Consider the following 18,393-nt stretch of genomic DNA (forward strand, 5'->3'; position numbering starts at 1 on the left):
AAAATTATAAGATAAAAAGTCAACTATGAGATACAGTCAAAATTATGAGTCAAAGTTATGAGATACAGTCAACATAATGAAAAAGTCAAAATTATGAAATAAAACTCATGAGATAAAGTCAAAATTATAAGCTAAAAAGTTGAAATTATGAGCTAAAAAGTTTTGAGAAAATTATGAGATAAAAAATGATGAGATAAAAAGTCAACTATGAGATACAGTCAAAATTATGAGCTAAAATGTTTTGAGAAAATTGAGATAAAAAATTATGAGATAAAGTCAGCTATGAGATACAGTCAAAATTATGAGATAAAAAGTCAAAATTATGAGCTAAAACGTTTTGAGAAATTTATGAGATAAAAAAATTATAAGATAAAAAGTCAACTATGAGATACAGTCAAAATTATGAGTCAAAGTTATGAGATACAGTCAAGATAATGAAAAAGTCAAAATTATGAAATAAAAGTCATGAGATAAAGTCAAAATTATAAGCTAAAAAGTTGAAATTAGGAGCTAAAAAGTTTTGAGAAAATTATGAGATAAAAAATGATGAGATAAAAAGTCAACTATGAGATACAGTCAAAATTATGAGCTAAAATGTTTTGAGAAAATTGAGATAAAAAATTATGAGATAAAGTCAGCTATGAGATACAGTCAAAAGTATGAGATAAAAAGTCAAAATTATGAGCTAAAACGTTTTGAGAAATTTATGAGATAAAAAAATTATAAGATAAAAAGTCAACTATGAGATAGTCAAAATTATGAGATACAGTCAAAATTATGAGTCAAAGTTATGAGATACAGTCAACATAATGAAAAAGTCAAAATTATGAAATAAAACTCATGAGCTAAGTCAAAATTATGAGCTAAAAAGTTGAAATTATGACCTAAAAAGTCAACTATGAGTCATAAGGAGAGTTGAAATTATTAGCTAAAAAGTCAACTATGAGAGTCAAAATTCTGAGATACCGTCAACATAATGAGAAAGTCAAAATAACGATTAGACCATCCTTGATTCTTGATCCATTTGAATGCCTGGCACCACTAAAAGTACATTTGTTTGGACTTACATTAAGAATTACATTCACAAGATGATATCCAGCATGGTTTTCTTGATAATAACCAAAATCATAACTCATTCTCAGTTCCTGTTTTCTTACTTTCTCATCAGCAACTTTTATTTGAACTCATGGGTTTTTGTTTTGCAAAAACAGAAGTATTTCCATGACTTCTATCATTTTAGCTTGATAGGACACAATGCGAGTACTCCATACTTATCCTGTGATGAATTTATGAGTTATTAGCGTCACCAAAATGAATGGTGTGTTTTAATTAGGAATACAATACAACATTGCTACAAATACTAGTACCTCTTTGTGATGGTAGGATTTTGGCTGGCTGTTTCATCACAACAGGAAGTTGGAAAGAACAGTTAAAAAAATATTTTTTTTTTCTGTGTCACTTTTGTGTCATGGGTGTCGTGTTCATGGGTTTTACCTCCGAGGAGACGGTAAAAAAGGTTTGCAGAACCTGGCTCCAGCGCCAGCTTTGGAACTACTGGACCTGCAGAGCACATTGATGGGACTTTACTATCTGATTGCTTAAATTGATTGAAGTCTCCAATAAAGAAGTCAAGTCTAAGTCAAGTCATAGGCTTGAAATTTTTAAGTCCTTACAAGTCATCAGCACTGTTTAGTATGAGGGTGTATTATAGCCGCATTGGGGGGGGGGGGGGGGGGGGGAATAAGATTTTGATGAAAAAAGTCATCAATTTACGACTCGTTTCTTGTAAACTTTTCATGTCTTCTCACTGAAGTCGTAAATTCACGACTTAAAAATATAAATGTACAAGCATGAAGTTGTCAATTGATGAGAATAAAGGTGTAAATCTATTAGAATTTACAAGAAAAAAGTCATAAATCTATGATAAAAATGTACAATAACTTTGAGAATAAAATCAAAGAAATACGTTTATGAGACAAAAGTCGTACATTTACGAGAATAAAGTCATACATTTACCAGAAAAGAAACAAAATTTACAATAATTTCAAATAAAGTCAATCATTATGGAGAATACATTTTTAAAAATAAAGTAGGAATATCTATGACTTTATTCTAAATTTACAAATTTGTTTTGTAATAAATAAAGTCATAGATTTATGACTTTATTCTTAAATTTTCAAAAATTCATACATTTTTGACTTTTCTCGAAAAAGTTGTCAATTTACGAGAAAAGTCAAAATTTTTTACAAATTTGTTGTATTGTAAAAGTTGTACATTTACGAGAAAAGTCCAAAATTTATGAGAATATCTCATAAATGTGCAACATTTACAAGAAAACAAATTTGTAATTTTTTTTTACCTTTCTCGTAAATTGACAACTTTTACGAGAAAAGTCAAACATTTATGAGAATAAAGTCATAAATGTATGACTTTTAAATTTGTTTTGTTTTTGTGTAAAAAGTCATTAATTTCCGTAAAAAAAAAAACATTTTTTAATTTCATTTATTCTCAAAAATACTTTTTTTTTCAATGTCACCCTAATATTCCATCATAGTTTAGCTATAGTATTTTTATTCATACTAAAGTCGAGTCCAAAGTTATAAAAAGTCAAGTCATTTTCTTCAGTTTTCATACTTACAAGTGATTCAAAGCAACGTGTTCTTCTCTTGGCCTGCTGTAATGGATAATAACTATTAATTATTATTATTATTATTATTAATAATTATTATTCATTATTGACATATGAATAATTAAGAACGCATGAAATTGTATTAGAAATGAATTAACGTTCAACTGCAGCTCAGATTTGATGTTCTGCACCCATAAGGTTATTTCCCAAACTGACATAAATGAAAAAAAGAAAACAGATTTCCGTAGCATTATCATAAAAAAACAGAACAGAAACTATTCAAATGAGGCATAATTATAAATACTGTACACGTTTTTGCATGATTGTCACACGGAACATGAATTCTGCAGTTGGACAATCATCCAAAAAAAAAATGAAGTCTTTGAAGCGGCCTAGTGAAAGTGAAAGTCCTGACCTGACTTTAAAAAGCCTCCATTATGGCTGAATTACAACAATTCTGCAAAGTTGCCGTAAGAGACTCATTGCAAGTTATCACAAACACTTGATTGCAGTTGAGATGCTGTGGTATGACCTTAAAAAGACGCTTCATGCTGGAAAAGCCTCCAATGTGTCTGAATGACAACAATTCCGCAAGTCTTACAATGCTGTAAGAGACTCATTGCAAGTTATCGCAAGCACTTGATTGCAGTTGAGATGCTGTGGTATGACCTTAAAAAGACGCTTCATGCTGGAAAAGCCTCCAATGTGTCTGAATGACAACAATTCTGTAATTCTTACAATGCTGTAAGAGACTCATTGCAAGTTATCGCAAGCACTTGATTGCAGTTGAGATGCTGTGGTATGACCTTAAAAAGATGCTTCATGCTGGAAAAGCCTCCAGTGTGTCTGAATGACAACAATTCCGCAATTCTTACAATGCTGTAAGAGACTCATTGCAAGTTATCACAAACGCTTGATTGCAGTTGAGATGCTGTGGTATGACCTTAAAAAGACGCTTCATGCTGGAAAAGCCTCCAATGTGTCTGAATGACAACAATTCCGCAATTCTTACAATGCTGTAAGAGACTCATTGCAAGTTATCGCAAGCACTTGATTGCAGTTGAGATGCTGTGGTATGACCTTAAAAAGATGCTTCATGCTGGAAAAGCCTCCAGTGTGTCTGAATGACAACAATTCCGCAATTCTTACAATGCTGTAAGAGACTCATTGCAAGTTATCGCAAACGCTTGATTGCAGTTGAGATGCTGTGGTATGACCTTAAAAAGACGCTTCATGCTGGAAAAGCCTCCAATGTGTCTGAATGACAACAATTCTGCAATTCTTACAATGCTGTAAGAGACTAATTGCAAGTTATCGCAAGCACTTGATTGCAGTTGAGATGCTGTGGTATGACCTTAAAAAGACGCTTCATGCTGGAAAAGCCTCCAATGTGTCTGAATGACAACAATTCTGTAATTCTTACAATGCTGTAAAAGACTCATTGCAAGTTATCGCAAACACTTGATTGCAGTTGAGACGCTGTGGTATGACCTTAAAAAGACGCTTCATGCTGGAAAAGCCTCCAATGTGTCTGAATGACAACAATTCTGCAATTCTTACAATGCTGTAAGAGACTCATTGGAAGTTATCGCAAGCACTTGATTGCAGTTGAGATGCTGTGGTATGACCTTAAAAAGACGCTTCATGCTGGAAAAGCCTCCAATGTGTCTGAATGACAACAATTCTGCAAGTCTTACAATGCTGTAAGAGACTCATTGCAAGTTATCGCAAGCACTTGATTGCAGTTGAGATGCTGTGGTATGACCTTAAAAAGACGCTTCATGCTGGAAAAGCCTCCAATGTGTCTGAATGACAACAATTCTGCAATTCTTACAATGCTGTAAGAGACTTATTGCAAGTTATCGCAAGCACTTGATTGCAGTTGAGATGCTGTGGTATGACCTTAAAAAGACGCTTCATGCTGGAAAAGCCTCCAATGTGTCTGAATGACAACAATTCTGCAAGTCTTACAATGCTGTAAGAGACTCATTGCAAGTTATCGCAAGCACTTGATTGCAGTTGAGATGCTGTGGTATGACCTTAAAAAGACGCTTCATGCTGGAAAAGCCTCCAATGTGTCTGAATGACAACAATTCTGCAATTCTTACAATGCTGTAAGAGACTCATTGCAAGTTATCGCAAGCACTTGATTGCAGTTGATATGCTGTGGTATAACCTTAAGAAGAAAAGCCTCCAATGTGTCAATGTTACAATGCTGTAAGAGACTCATTGCAAGTTATCACAAATACTTGATTGCAGTTGTTGCTGCTAATGCTGGCCCAACCAGTTGTGAAATGTAGGCAAGTTTTGGAGTGTTTTTTTCTCCCTTAATAATAAAAAGTTTCATTTAAAAACCAAATTTTGTGTTCAGTTGTGTTGTCATTGACTAATATTTGAATTTGTTTGATGATGTGTACGTCTTACCTTTGATTGGCACGGGGTGGCTCCGAACTCTCAGACCGAATCCTGAAAATTAGAAGAATTTAAATAAGAAGATAAAAACCCTTCCCATGGCAAAGTATCTCACCTACGAGACCGCGTGAACAGTCGGCTCCGCGTGCAAAAAAAAAAAATCATCATTTTTGTCAGCATTTCCAATGAAACCTGATCAATACTCACCTGTCCTGATATTGAAGTTCTGCAATGCGCCTCCTTAAACAGAACAAAGTGAGAAAAGTTATTTTTTATTGAAGACTGCAGTTACTGTACTAATAATGACTGCATCATTTCCATAATGACTCACTTATATTTTTTCAGCATCAGCATGCAGACGCCTCCAAAGATCACAGTGGTCCCAACCCCCACTACTGTAGGAACGATGATGTGGTGATGGCTTTCTTTGCCTGAAAATTCATTTTTATTCTTTTATTCTTCAGAAAGAAGCTGCATGCTTTATTAAAAAAAATCAACACACAATTGGAACAAAAATATTCAAATTTCAACCTGAAGCAAATAATTCAGGAAAAACAGGCGTCAACCGTCAAAGAAAAGCATATTTTTTTCAGTATTGAAAAGGTTAAAAATCTATTTTAAAAAAAATTGGGCCTCCAGCCAACCACAGTGAGAGTTATTATTCAGAAATGGACAAAACATGGAACAGTGCTGAACCTTCCCGGGAGTAGGCGTTCAACCAAATCATCCAAGAGGTCACGAAAGACCCCACAACAACATCCAAAGAACTGCAGGCTTCACTTACATCGGTTAAGATCAGTGTTCATGACTCCACCATAAGAAAGAAATTGGGCTAAAACGGCCTGCATGGCAGAATTCCAAGATGGAGTTCTAAGATGAAAACCACTGCTGAACAAAAAGAAGGCTGGTCTCAACTTTGCCAGAAAACATCTTGATGATACCCAAGACCTTCGGGAAAATACTCTGCCTCTGTCTCACAAGACAAAAGTTCTTTTCAGAAAAAGAACATCACACCAACAGTAAAATATGGTGGTGGTAGTGTGATGGTCTTGCTTCAGGACCTGGAAGACTTCATGTAAGATAAATGGAACCATGAATTCTGCTGTCCAGCAAAAAATCCTGAAGGAGAAAGGTCTGTTGGTGACCTCAGGCTAGAAACCATCTAGTGTTCTTCAGCAGGACAATGATCCTAAACACACCAGCAAGTCCATCTCTGAATGGCTGAAAAAAAAAAGTCCAAGTCCTGACCCTAATCCTATTGAGATGCTGTTGTATGACTTTAAGAAAAATCCTCCAATTTGTTTGAATGACAACAATTCTGCAATTCTTACAATGCTGTAAGAGACTCATTGCAAGTTATCACAAACACTTGATTGCAGTTGAGATGCTGTGGTATGACCTTAGCCTCCAATGTCTCTGAATTACAACAATTCTGCGGTTCTTACAATGCTGTAAGAGACTCATTGCAAGTTATCACAAACACTTGATTGCAGTTGAGATGCTGTGGTATGACCTTAAAAAGACGCTTCATGCTGGAAAAGCCTCCAATGTGCCTGAATGACAACAATTCCGCAATTCTTACAATGCTGTAAGAGACTCATTGCAAGTTATCGCAAACACTTGATTGCAGTTGAGATGCTGTGGTATGACCTTAGCCTCCAATGTGTCTGAATGACAATTCTGCAATTCTTACAATGCTGTAAGAGACTCATTGCAAGTTATCACAAACACTTGATTGCAGTGGAGATGCTGTGGTATGATCTTAGCCTCCAATGTGTCTGAATGACAATTCTGCAATTCTTACAATGCTGTAAGAGACTCATTGCAAGTTATCACAAACGCTTGATTGCAGTTGAGATGCTGTGGTATGACCTTAAAAAGACGCTTCATGCTGGAAAAGTCTCCAATGTGTCTGAATGACAACAATTCTGCAATTCTTACAATGCTGTAAGAGACTCATTGCAAGTTATCACAAACACTTGATTGCAGTTGAGATGCTGTGGTATGACCTTAAAAAGACGCTTCATGCTGGAAAAGCCTCCAATGTGTCAATGTTACAATGCTGTAAGAAACTCATTGCAAGTTATCACAAACACTTGATTGCAGTTGAGACGCTGTGGTATGACCTTAAAAAGGCGCTTCATGCTGGAAAAGTCTCCAATGTGTCTGAATGACAACAATTCTGCAATTCTTACAATGCTGTAAGAGACTCATTGCAAGTTATCACAAACACTTGATTGCAGTTGAGATGCTGTGGTATGACCTTAAAAAGACGCTTCATGCTGGAAAAGCCTCCAATGTGTCAATGTTACAATGCTGTAAGAAACTCATTGCAAGTTATCACAAACACTTGATTGCAGTTGAGATGCTGTGGTATGACCTTAAAAAGACGCTTCATGCTGGAAAAGCCTCCAATGTGTCAATGTTACAATGCTGTAAGAAACTCATTGCAAGTTATCACAAATACTTGATTGCAGTTGAGACGCTGTGGTATGACCTTAAAAAGGCGCTTCATGCTGGAAAAGCCTCCAATGTGTCAATGTTACAATGCTGTAAGAAACTCATTGCAAGTTATCACAAATACTTGATTGCAGTTGAGACGCTGTGGTATGACCATGCTGGAAAAGCCTCCAATGTGTCTGAATGACAACAATTCTGCAGTTCTTACAATGCTGTAAGAGACTCATTGCAAGTTATCACAAACACTTGATTGCAGTTGAGACGCTGTGGTATGACCTTAAAAAGACGCTTCATGCTGGAAAAGCCTCCAATGTGTCTGAATGACAACAATTTTGCAATTCTTACAATGCTGTAAGAAACTCATTGCAAGTTATCACAAACACTTGATTGCAGTTGAGATGCTGTGGTATGACCTTAAAAAGACGCTTCATGCTGGAAAAGCCTCCAATGTGTCAATGTTACAATGCTGTAAGAAACTCATTGCAAGTTATCACAAATACTTGATTGCAGTTGAGACGCTGTGGTATGACCTTAAAAAGGCGCTTCATGCTGGAAAAGCCTCCAATGTGTCAATGTTACAATGCTGTAAGAAACTCATTGCAAGTTATCACAAATACTTGATTGCAGTTGAGACGCTGTGGTATGACCTTAAAAAGGCGCTTCATGCTGGAAAAGCCTCCAATGTGTCAATGTTACAATGCTGTAAGAAACTCATTGCAAGTTATCACAAACACTTGATTGCAGTTGAGACGCTGTGGTATGACCTTAAAAAGGCGCTTCATGCTGGAAAAGCCTCCAATGTGTCAATGTTACAATGCTGTAAGAAACTCATTGCAAGTTATCACAAATACTTGATTGCAGTTGAGACGCTGTGGTATGACCATGCTGGAAAAGCCTCCAATGTGTCTGAATGACAACAATTCTGCAGTTCTTACAATGCTGTAAGAGACTCATTGCAAGTTATCACAAACACTTGATTGCAGTTGAGACGCTGTGGTATGACCTTAAAAAGACGCTTCATGCTGGAAAAGCCTCCAATGTGTCTGAATGACAACAATTTTGCAATTCTTACAATGCTGTAAGAAACTCATTGCAAGTTATCACAAACACTTGATTGCAGTTGAGATGCTGTGGTATGACCTGAGCCTCCAATGTGTCTGAATGACAACAATTCTGCGATTCTTACAATGCTGTAAGAGACTCATTGCAAGTTATCACAAACACTTGATTGCAGTTGTTGCTGCTAACAGATTGAACAATATCTTGCCAACAGAACGGAATAATTTAACTTTGACTCACGTTTTACAAAAAGAGTGAACATATTTGATGATGTCTTCTGTCCGTAAAACAGGGCAGTGCAGGTCACCTCAGCATGGTCGTCCGTGGATTTCGGAATGATAGTCAGGATGGACTGAACCTCCCAAAAACCGGCGTGAACTTCTTTGTGTATGGTCATGACGTCACGAGATGTGCCCATGCTCCACGTTACCGTGGGTACATGGGTGGGGCACGTATGGCTCACTGAACAGCTGACGATGTAGGGATGACCTTGGATGGCCGTGGTTCTGTGAGTCAATGTGGGTTTTGGAGGTTCGGCTGTAAAGTCATTCAAACAGATGAGATTAATTATTATTATCATATTAGCTCGTGTTATTATATGCTATTCTGTAATGGACTAACCCGCGACCATTACAACAGAACTGGTCTAGATGTGTGACATCTTTAGTGACTTACATAGCATATTCAAGGTCACACAATCCTCCTTAAAGGAGAATTTGTCGGGGGTGTCCTTGTCGTCTTCTGTCCGTGCTAGTTCAAGGCGGAAACAGAAAGGACCGTTGTCCGAGTCTTTGACTTGAGTGATTTCCAAGCTGCAGTTCCCCTGACCCAATTGTCCCAACAACTGAGTACGATCCTGAAAGCCTTCTAATATCTTGGTCCTGTCAAGGTGGAAGAAGCGTTGGTCTTGTTGACTTAAGCGATGCCATATCCCCCTGAGTCTAGAGGTGGGGAGCTGTTCTTTAGGATGGCTGAATGAACATGGTAGAACCACACAGGAAGATACCAGGGCGTCAATGTTCCTCACAACAGTGGCCGTCCATTTGCCGCTAAAAGCAGTATCAGTCGCTGTAAGAGGACAGTTCAAGATGGAGGAATGCATTTTGAAAAAGTCTCATTGATAGGATTTAACCTCTTGAGCCCGACCCCAGAAACCAGATTCCAGATTTCAGAAATTTGCATGGAAGACGTCACAAGAAGGTTATCTATCCTAGGGAAAGCATATTTTTTTTCTGGTTGAAGTCCTTTCATTATAACACCAAACAATAGGCTGACATCAAAAGCAGCATTTTATTTTATTTTATTTTTTTTTCTGAAACAAAGATATGAGCAGAAAACAGAAAGTCAAGACTCATATGTACTCTTGACTCATAAATGATTATTTTGGCACTTTTATATCTTCACGTCTAGTAGGTTTTAGTAGAAAAGTTACTGAGGAACTAAGGTGCACACATTTAGAGTAGTTATTGAGGAAATAATGAGTAGAGTAGTTACGAAGGAAATAAGGCCCATACATTTAGAGTAGTTACGGAGGAAATAAGGCCCGTACAATTAGAGTAGTTATTGAGGAACTAATGAGTAGAGTAGTTACAGAGGAAATAAGGCCCATACATTTAGAGTAGTTATTGATGAACTAATGAGTAGAGTCGTTACTGAGGAACTAAGGCCCATAAAGCAGTAACTCAGGAGCCAATGAGGAACTAATGAGTAGAGTAGTAGGCACATCCATTCAGAGTAGTTACTGAGGAACTCATGGAAAACTAATGAGCAGGATAGCTGAGGAACAAAGGCACATACATTTAGAGTAGTTACAATGAGGAACTAAGGTGTAGAGTACATAGTACTTCCCTAGGAACTAAGGCACATTTTAAGGCACGTTTAGAGTAGTTACAGAGGAACTAATGAAAAACTGAGTAGAGTAGTGACTGATTAACTAAGGCACACACTTGTAGAGTAGTTACTGAGGAACTAAGGTACATATATTTAGAGTAGTTACCGAGGAACTAAGGTGTAGAGTACTTACTTCCCGAGGCACTAAGGCACATACGTTTAGAGTAGTTACAGAAGAACTAATGAAAAACCGAGTTGAGTAGTGACCGATGAACTAAGGCACATACATTTAGAGTAGTTACTGGGGAAATAATGGAAAACGAATGAGCAGAATACTTACTGAGGAACAAAGGCACATACATGTAGAGTAGTTACCGAGGTACTAAGGCACAGATATTTACAGTAGTTACTGAGGAACTAATGTGCAGAGTACTTACTTACCGAGGAACTAAGGCACATGCGTTCAGAGTGGTTACTGAGGAACTAATGAAAAACTGAGTAGAGTAGTTACTGAGGAACTAAGGCACATATATGTAGTTACTGAGAAACTAATAAAGAACCAATAAGTAGACTAGTTACTGAGGAACTCAGGTGCATTTAGAGTAGTTACGGCGGAGCCAATGCAGAACTAATTAGTAGAGTAGTTACCGGAGAATTAAGGCACATAAGATAAGATAAAATATGCCTTTGTTCGTCCATTAGTGGGGAAATTTGCAATTTGCACGTACATTTAGAGTAGTTACTGATGAATTAATGGAAAAGTAATGAGTAATAGTTACTGAGGAACGAAGGCACATACATTCAGAGTAGTTACTGAATAACTAATGAATAGTGGTTAGGGTTGAGTAGGTTCATTCCTCATTAACTACCTTATAGTAAAATGTTCCGAATAAAATAATGACCCAAAATAAATTTGATGTAGTTATCATTGTAGTTGTGTATGACATTGTTTACCACAAAGAGACTTAGACTTCATATTGATAAACACTTACTACTATCTGTGATTAATTCTGAGTTATGTAAGGACAAAATGCGATTAAATATTTTAATCAATTGGCAGCTCTAATTATGAACATGAAGTATAGCCAGATCCTTGTTGCTCCCGGTGTATCGGGCTCAAGAGGTTAGTATTAGTATACTACAAGCAATGGAAGGCTAGCTTACCTGCTAACAGCAGAAACATCAGCATCCTTCCTTCATTGCCCATCCTTCTGTATCCAGCTGCAAGAACAATTAAACACACACTGTAAAAACACCCTGCAATCTAAGCCAGGGGGGGGTTGAATCTTTTCCAGCGGGGGCCACATCATGAAGCGTTGTGATATAGGTGAAAAAGTGTAGTATTTTTTGTTGACATTTTCCAAATATTTCAACCTTCTTATTATATGATCTCTGTAAATTTTCTTCTCATCATACTTTAACTTTATTTCCATAATATTTTGACTTTACTTACATATTTTTCCCCCAACCTAATTTTCCATTATTTTGCTTTGTTTCTTTGTCACATTAAAAGTTCATTTTCTTTAATATTTCAACTTTTTTTCCTGCGGGATTTTTGGACATTTTCCAAATATTTCAAACTTCTTCTTATATGATCTCTGTAATTTTTTTTCTCATAATATGACTTTATTTCAATAATATTTAGACTTTACTTACATATTTTTCCCCCAAACTAATTTTCCATTATTTTGCTTTGTTTCTTTGTCACATTAAAATTTCATTTTCTTTAATATTTCAACTTTTTTTTCCTATTTTTGCTGCGGGATTTTTGGACATTTTCCAAATATTTCAAACTTCTTCTTATATGATCTCTGTACATTTTTTTCTCATAATATTATGACTTTATTTCTATAATATTTTGACTTTACTTACATATTTTCCCCCAACCTAATTTTCCATTGTTTTGCTTTGTTTCTTTGTCACATTAAAAGTTCATTTACTTAAATATTTCAACTTTTTTTCCTATTTTTGCTGCGGGATTTTTGGACATTTTCCAAATATTTCAAACTTCTTCTTATATGATCTCTGTACATTTTTTTCTCATAATATTATGACTTTATTTCTATAATATTTTGACTTTACTTACATATTTTCCCCCCACCCAATTTTCCATTGTTTTGCTTTGTTTCTTTGTCACATTAAAAGTTCATTTACTTAAATATTTCAGCTTTTTTTCCTATTTTTGCTGCGGGATTTTTGGACATTTTCCAAATATTTCAAACTTCTTCTTATATGATCTCTGTACATTTTTTTCTCATAATATTATGACTTTATTTCTATAATATTTTAGCTTTACTTACATATTTTCCATTGTTTTGCTTAGTTTCTTTGTCACATTACAAGTTCATTTTCTTTAATATTTCAACTCTGTGCTACTGAAATGACATTTATTAGTTTTTAGTAATTTTACTTTATTTTACTTTTTTTATTTTTATATTTTATTCTCAATTTTTTTCACTTTTTTCTCCTAATATTCGACATTATTCTCCTGTTTTTTTTTTAAATATATTTTTGTTGTTTTGATTTTCAAACTATTTCAACTTTGTTCTTGTAATTGTTCCTCGTAAGTCTGACGTCATTCTTATAACATTGTAGTATTTTCCGCAACCTAATTTTTCAAAAAATAACTTTTTTTGTTGTTTTGTGTTTTACGTAACATTATGAGATGAATAAAATAACATCTGAAAAAAATGGAATATAATGGAATTCAGTGAGGTTAAACAAAGATTAGTTATTACAATTATTTTAGTTTGTAATAAATCTTTTGTCAAGTGACTTACCTCTTGCTGATTAATTGTAATTTTTCTTTCATCAATGAAATTGCAATCAGTGAAGGTAACACATGCTCCCATCTGCATCAGTGCTTTAAATAGGTTTAAATATAAGAACTGAAGGGAGAAGTCATGATGCAAATGATGGGTGGTTTCAATTCTTATGCATCAGCAAACATTTGTGTTCTTGCTTTTTTTAGACTACTTTTACGGCCACATTGTCATGACGCTAAATCAGAGGTGTCCAAACTTTATCCAATGAGGGCCAAGTCCTGAAAAATGAAATTAAATGATGCAAGGGCCACTTGGATATTTTTTTGTAAAATATTTCGTAAGGATTTCTTAATTGTGTTGCATTTTTCTTTCCTTTTAGATCTTGTGACTTCCTGAGAGGGCGGTGCAACAAGGCGCACCTGGAGCCACTTGGAGTGGTATTAGAGTGGTATTTAGCCACCTGGCTACAGGGGGAAGGATATGGGATCGTACCGCTTTGTCTGCATGGTATCTTGCTAGTTTGTGTTTGTAGTACTTGGTCCTGCTCCAGCGCCAGCCTAGTATTTTGTATGCCTGTCCCCTGTCCTCCTATATAGCACCTCATGGCACCGTCCTGGTCACCTTGGAATTCTCTTTTGTTCCTATGTTGTCAATTCTTAGTTGAATTGGTGATTTGACATGTTTGTGGTTGACTTACGGTGCCTTTTTATTTCATTTGAACATGCATCAGATTACAATTGAATGCATCCCATAATCAGTTCACAGTTCCACATGTCCAAAAGGAGTAGGAAGAAGCAAAGCTTATTAAATCCTACCCCTCCATCTGGTACTTTTACAATCAGTAACTGTTACATTTGTTCACTTCCTGCTTTCATAATATAGGGTTTGTTTTTTTTTTAATTATTATTTTTGTCACCTGCAGAAGTTGTATTAATCTCTTATTCTATTCTATCTATTAAGGCCTACTAGTATCAACTTTGGCATTTGCTATTTTCCTCATGTTTTTATTTTCTAATTATTTTTCTATATAATGTCATTATGACTTTATTCTTGTAAACTTTCAGCTGTTTTCTCAATTTCTGCTGCTGTTTGTTTTTACATTTTCCAGCTATTTCAACTTTCTTCTTGTCAATTTTATTTTTGTAATATTACTTCATTCTCTTTTTCTACCACTAGGTGTCAGTAATTGTCAGATGAGCCCAACACGTGAAGTGATCGCCAGAATAGGCATCTAATATGTCTTATTTTCTTTGCTTATGGTAATGGTAAAGGTTTTATTTCATTTGAACATGCATCAGATTACAATTGAATGCATCCCATAATCAGTTCACAGTTCCACATGTCCAAAAGGAGTAGGAAGAAGCAAAGCTTATTAAATCCTACCCCTCCATCTGGTACTTTTACAATCAGTAACTGTTACATTTGTTCACTTCCTGCTTTCCTAATATAGTTTAAGGGTTTTTTTTTTATTTCATTTATTTTTTTTTATCACGTACCAAAGTACGAGGTGATATGACCATACATTTATGTCTACTACAGGTAAGGGCCAGAAAATTAGAATATTTTCATAAACTTGATTTATTTCAGTCATTGTGTTCAAAAGGTATAACCTTTACATTATATTTAATCATTGCACACAGACTGATGCATTTCAAATGTTTATTTCTTTAATTTTGATGATTATAGGTGGCAACAAATGAAAATCTGAAATTCCGTGGGTCAGAAAATTAGAATATTACCTAAGGCCAATACAAAAAAAGGATTTTTAGAAATGTTGGCCAACTGAAAAATATGAGAATGTACAGTACTCAATACTTGGTTGGAGCTCCTTTTGCCTCAATGACTGCATTAATGCGGCGTGGCATGGAGTCGATCAGTTTCTGGCACTGCTCAGGTGTTATGAGAGCCCAGGTTGCTTTGATAGTGGCCTTCAGCTCTTCTGCATTTTTGGGTCTGGCATTCTGCATCTTCCTCTTAACAATACCCCACAGATTTTCGATGGGGCTAAGGTCAGGCGAGTTGGCTGGCCAATTGAGAACAGAAATATCATGGTCCTTAAACCAGGCACTGGTAGATTTGGCGCTGTGTGCAGGCGCCAAGTCCTGTTGGAACGTAAAATCCCCATCTCCATAAAGCAGGTCAGCAGCAGGAAGCATGAAGTGCTCTAAAACTTGCTGGTAGACGGCTGCGTTGACCTTGGATCTCAGGAAACAGAGTGGACCGACACCAGCAGATGACATGGCACCCCAAACCATCACTGATGGTGGAAACTTCACACTAGACTTCAAGCAACGTGGATCCTGTGCCTCTCCTCTCTTCCTCCAGACTCTGGGACCTCGTCAGTGATGGAAGAGGAAGATGCAGAATGCCAGACCCAAAAATGCAGAAGAGCCGAAGGCCACTATCAAAGCAACCTGGGCTCTCATAACACCTGAGCAGTGCCAGAAACTGATCGACTCCATGCCACGCCGCATTAATGCAGTCATTGAGGCAAAAGGAGCTCCAACCAAGTATTGAGTACTGTACATTCTCATATTTTTCACGTTCATACTTTTCAGTTGGCCAACATTTCTAAAAATCCTTTTTTTGTATTGGCCTTAGGTAATATTCTAATTTTCTGACCCACGGAATAATCATCAAAATTAAAGAAATAAACATTTGAAATGCATCAGTCTGTGTGCAATGATTAAATATAATGTAAAAGTTATACCTTTTGAACACAATGACTGAAATAAATCAAGTTTATGAAAATATTCTAATTTTCTGGCCCTTACCTGTATATTGGGTAATACAAATGTAAAGGTGTCTAGCAGGCTTTAATAATGTTAAAAAACTGTAGGTTTTCTCTGCCATTTTCTCTGCCATAACACCAACATAAATTCCTCTAAAATACACTTTAAACATGTAATTATGTGTATTAATGTCTCAATAGATGACATCGGGGAAGAAGAAAAAAAAACATTCGCTTGGGTTGACTTCAATGAAAGTTTACAAAAAGTGTTCCAGGTTGAGACAATCTGCCGTGAAAAAAAAAAAAAAAAAACAGAAGTACAAAACGAGATTAAAGAAGATTAACAAAAACATGAACTACTTTCACAGCCAAAAGTCACTCAGAAGGAACCAAATTGTTATGAAACCCTGACAAATTGCATCTTCTAATAATTAGTATCAATGAAGCTCAGTGAAGATGTTTTTGATTGATTGGCTTCTTGATTAACATCCATTCATCAGCAGTGATTAACTTGTATTGTTCCTGCCATGATTAATCTGCCAATGAATGTCTCCTTTGATGATGATGATGCCTTTAGGTTTATTTAAAAAATGGGAAGACGGGAAGCGAAGCACTCTCTGACTCTGGCATTGGAAAGTCAAGAGAGGTGAGCGAGGACGCTTTCTGGTAATATCGTCTGCCTTTAACGTTTTCTTGTTATTAATACTTGTTCAATACTTCATTCTCAGATGGGTAACTTAGCAACCAGTCCGAGGCGACTCTCTCGGAGAGGCTTGAAAGAAGACACCGTCAAATTGGAGGATTTCTTGACGCAATACGAGGAGGATCTCTGGAGCGCCAAAACAAAGCAACAAAGTCTCTCTGTGAAAAAACTCAGTTGGACTGTCGGTATTCCTTACGTTCACCTCGCTCTGCAGGAGGAGGAGGATGAGGAAGACCTTTCTTATCCCAACTGCGGTGAAATACTGAACCCTGCTTTTGTTGGAGACCATGACAATCCATGATGCAACAGGAGAGGTTTTTGTCAGCACAGGAAGCACCACAGTGTACTGTAGGTGTGACAAACGAACACGAGGGAGGGGGTGTTTTTTTTTTTGCTAAATGAAAGCGAAAGAGCAGAGTGGGCTTTTTGGTTTTCTTGTTCATGAAATATTTGTGCATTGTATGATTTGAGAAAAGGAAATCAGTTTCATATTCATTGAAGTCATGTTATTGGACTGTACAATTCTAACTGTATGACTCTGGAAATGTGGACAAATACATTCCCTTGAGCAAATTACGATGTTTGTCATTATTTATCTATGTATTGTTCCGTAAGGCCACATATGAGTGACAATATCACTCGTGTTTGTATCACCATATGATAAATAGACTGGTGGCCAGCCAATCACAGGGCACATATAGACAAACAACCATTCACACTCACATTCATACCTATGGACAATTTGGAGTCGCTAATTAACCTAGCATGTTTTTGGAATGTGGGAGGAAACCGGAGTACCCGGAGAAAACCCACGCATGCACGGGGAGAACATGCAAACTCCACTGAAAGATGGCCGAGGGTGGGATTGAACTCGGGTCTCCTAGCTGTGAGGTCTGCGCGCTAACCACTCTACCGCCGTGCAGCCCCGCAATAAATATTTTACAATAAAAAATAATTAAAAAAATATTATTTGCAAAAATGAATCATATTTTTAACCACCTCTCATGCCCCACCTGCAGTACCACCACAGCCCATCAGAGGGGCGCGGCCCACACTTTGGGAATCACAGGACTAATGGGTTCACTTCATTGTGAAGTGCTTTGGGTGCCTCGAAAAGTGCTATAAGAACTAATCCATTATCATTATTATTATAAATGGAGCCTCAAATGTTCACTGGCTTTATAAGGGATTCTCATTTTAAAATGTAAACTTAATTAACAAATTTTGAATCGACATTTGCAATAAAAGTGACTACTACAATTATTTGATTCCATTCAGCTCCTGAACCCTCCCCTTCTCTCTTCATTGACTGACTTTTCAATGGCCGTGAGGAGGTGGGTCACACCTACCGGTACCTTGGAGTGCATGTAGATGAGAAACTGGACTGGACCGCCAGAGCCGTCTGTAGTTCTTCAGAAGCCTGGCTAGCGCCCTGACATCTGTGGCAGAGCAGGTTTAAGTCATAAATACTTATTAATCGTCTTACAAGTGTAGAATGTATCGGTACTCACCACTAATGAACGATGGTAACACGAGCCCTCACAGTCTAAAGTCAAGCTTCTGGAGATAAAGTGCAAAATCACGACACTGGAAAAAAAACAAAACACTGTCAAAGTAGCATCAAGACATAAACAATTAAACATTTTAGCATTTTATCTGTATTATCAAACATTATTACCAACTTATGGCGAATGAGATGTGTTTTCGGAGGACAATAAAAAATATTACTAATACCGAATATGCAGAGGTCCACTGTAAATAACTAAATACAACTAAAACACAGCAAAGAACTGAAAGCTGTTTG

The 18,393-nt window shown here is 36.5% G+C and overlaps 1 protein-coding gene across 1 annotated transcript; it reads right to left on the bottom strand.

Annotated features, from left to right (window-relative positions):
* Positions 1 to 1,293: 1,293 nt before the first annotated feature.
* LOC131137261 (myeloid cell surface antigen CD33-like) lies at positions 1,294 to 18,017 on the bottom strand. Its single transcript, XM_078797915.1, has 9 exons — positions 17,945 to 18,017; positions 11,555 to 11,611; positions 9,236 to 9,628; positions 8,801 to 9,097; positions 5,373 to 5,472; positions 5,249 to 5,281; positions 5,054 to 5,095; positions 2,639 to 2,674; positions 1,294 to 1,560 (listed from the first exon to the last, which is right to left on the bottom strand). The coding sequence occupies exons 2-9, from the start codon at positions 11,595 to 11,597 to the stop codon at positions 1,491 to 1,493; spliced, it is 1,014 nt and encodes a 337-aa protein (XP_078654041.1). The 5' UTR covers positions 11,598 to 11,611; positions 17,945 to 18,017; the 3' UTR covers positions 1,294 to 1,490.
* Positions 18,018 to 18,393: the final 376 nt, after the last annotated feature.

The sequence above is a fragment of the Doryrhamphus excisus genome, linkage group LG17 (genome assembly GCF_037039965.1).
Source record: "Doryrhamphus excisus strain RoL-2023G ecotype Guam linkage group LG17, RoL_Dexc_Guam_v1.1, whole genome shotgun sequence".
In the NCBI taxonomy this organism is placed as follows: Eukaryota; Metazoa; Chordata; class Actinopteri; order Syngnathiformes; family Syngnathidae; genus Doryrhamphus; species Doryrhamphus excisus.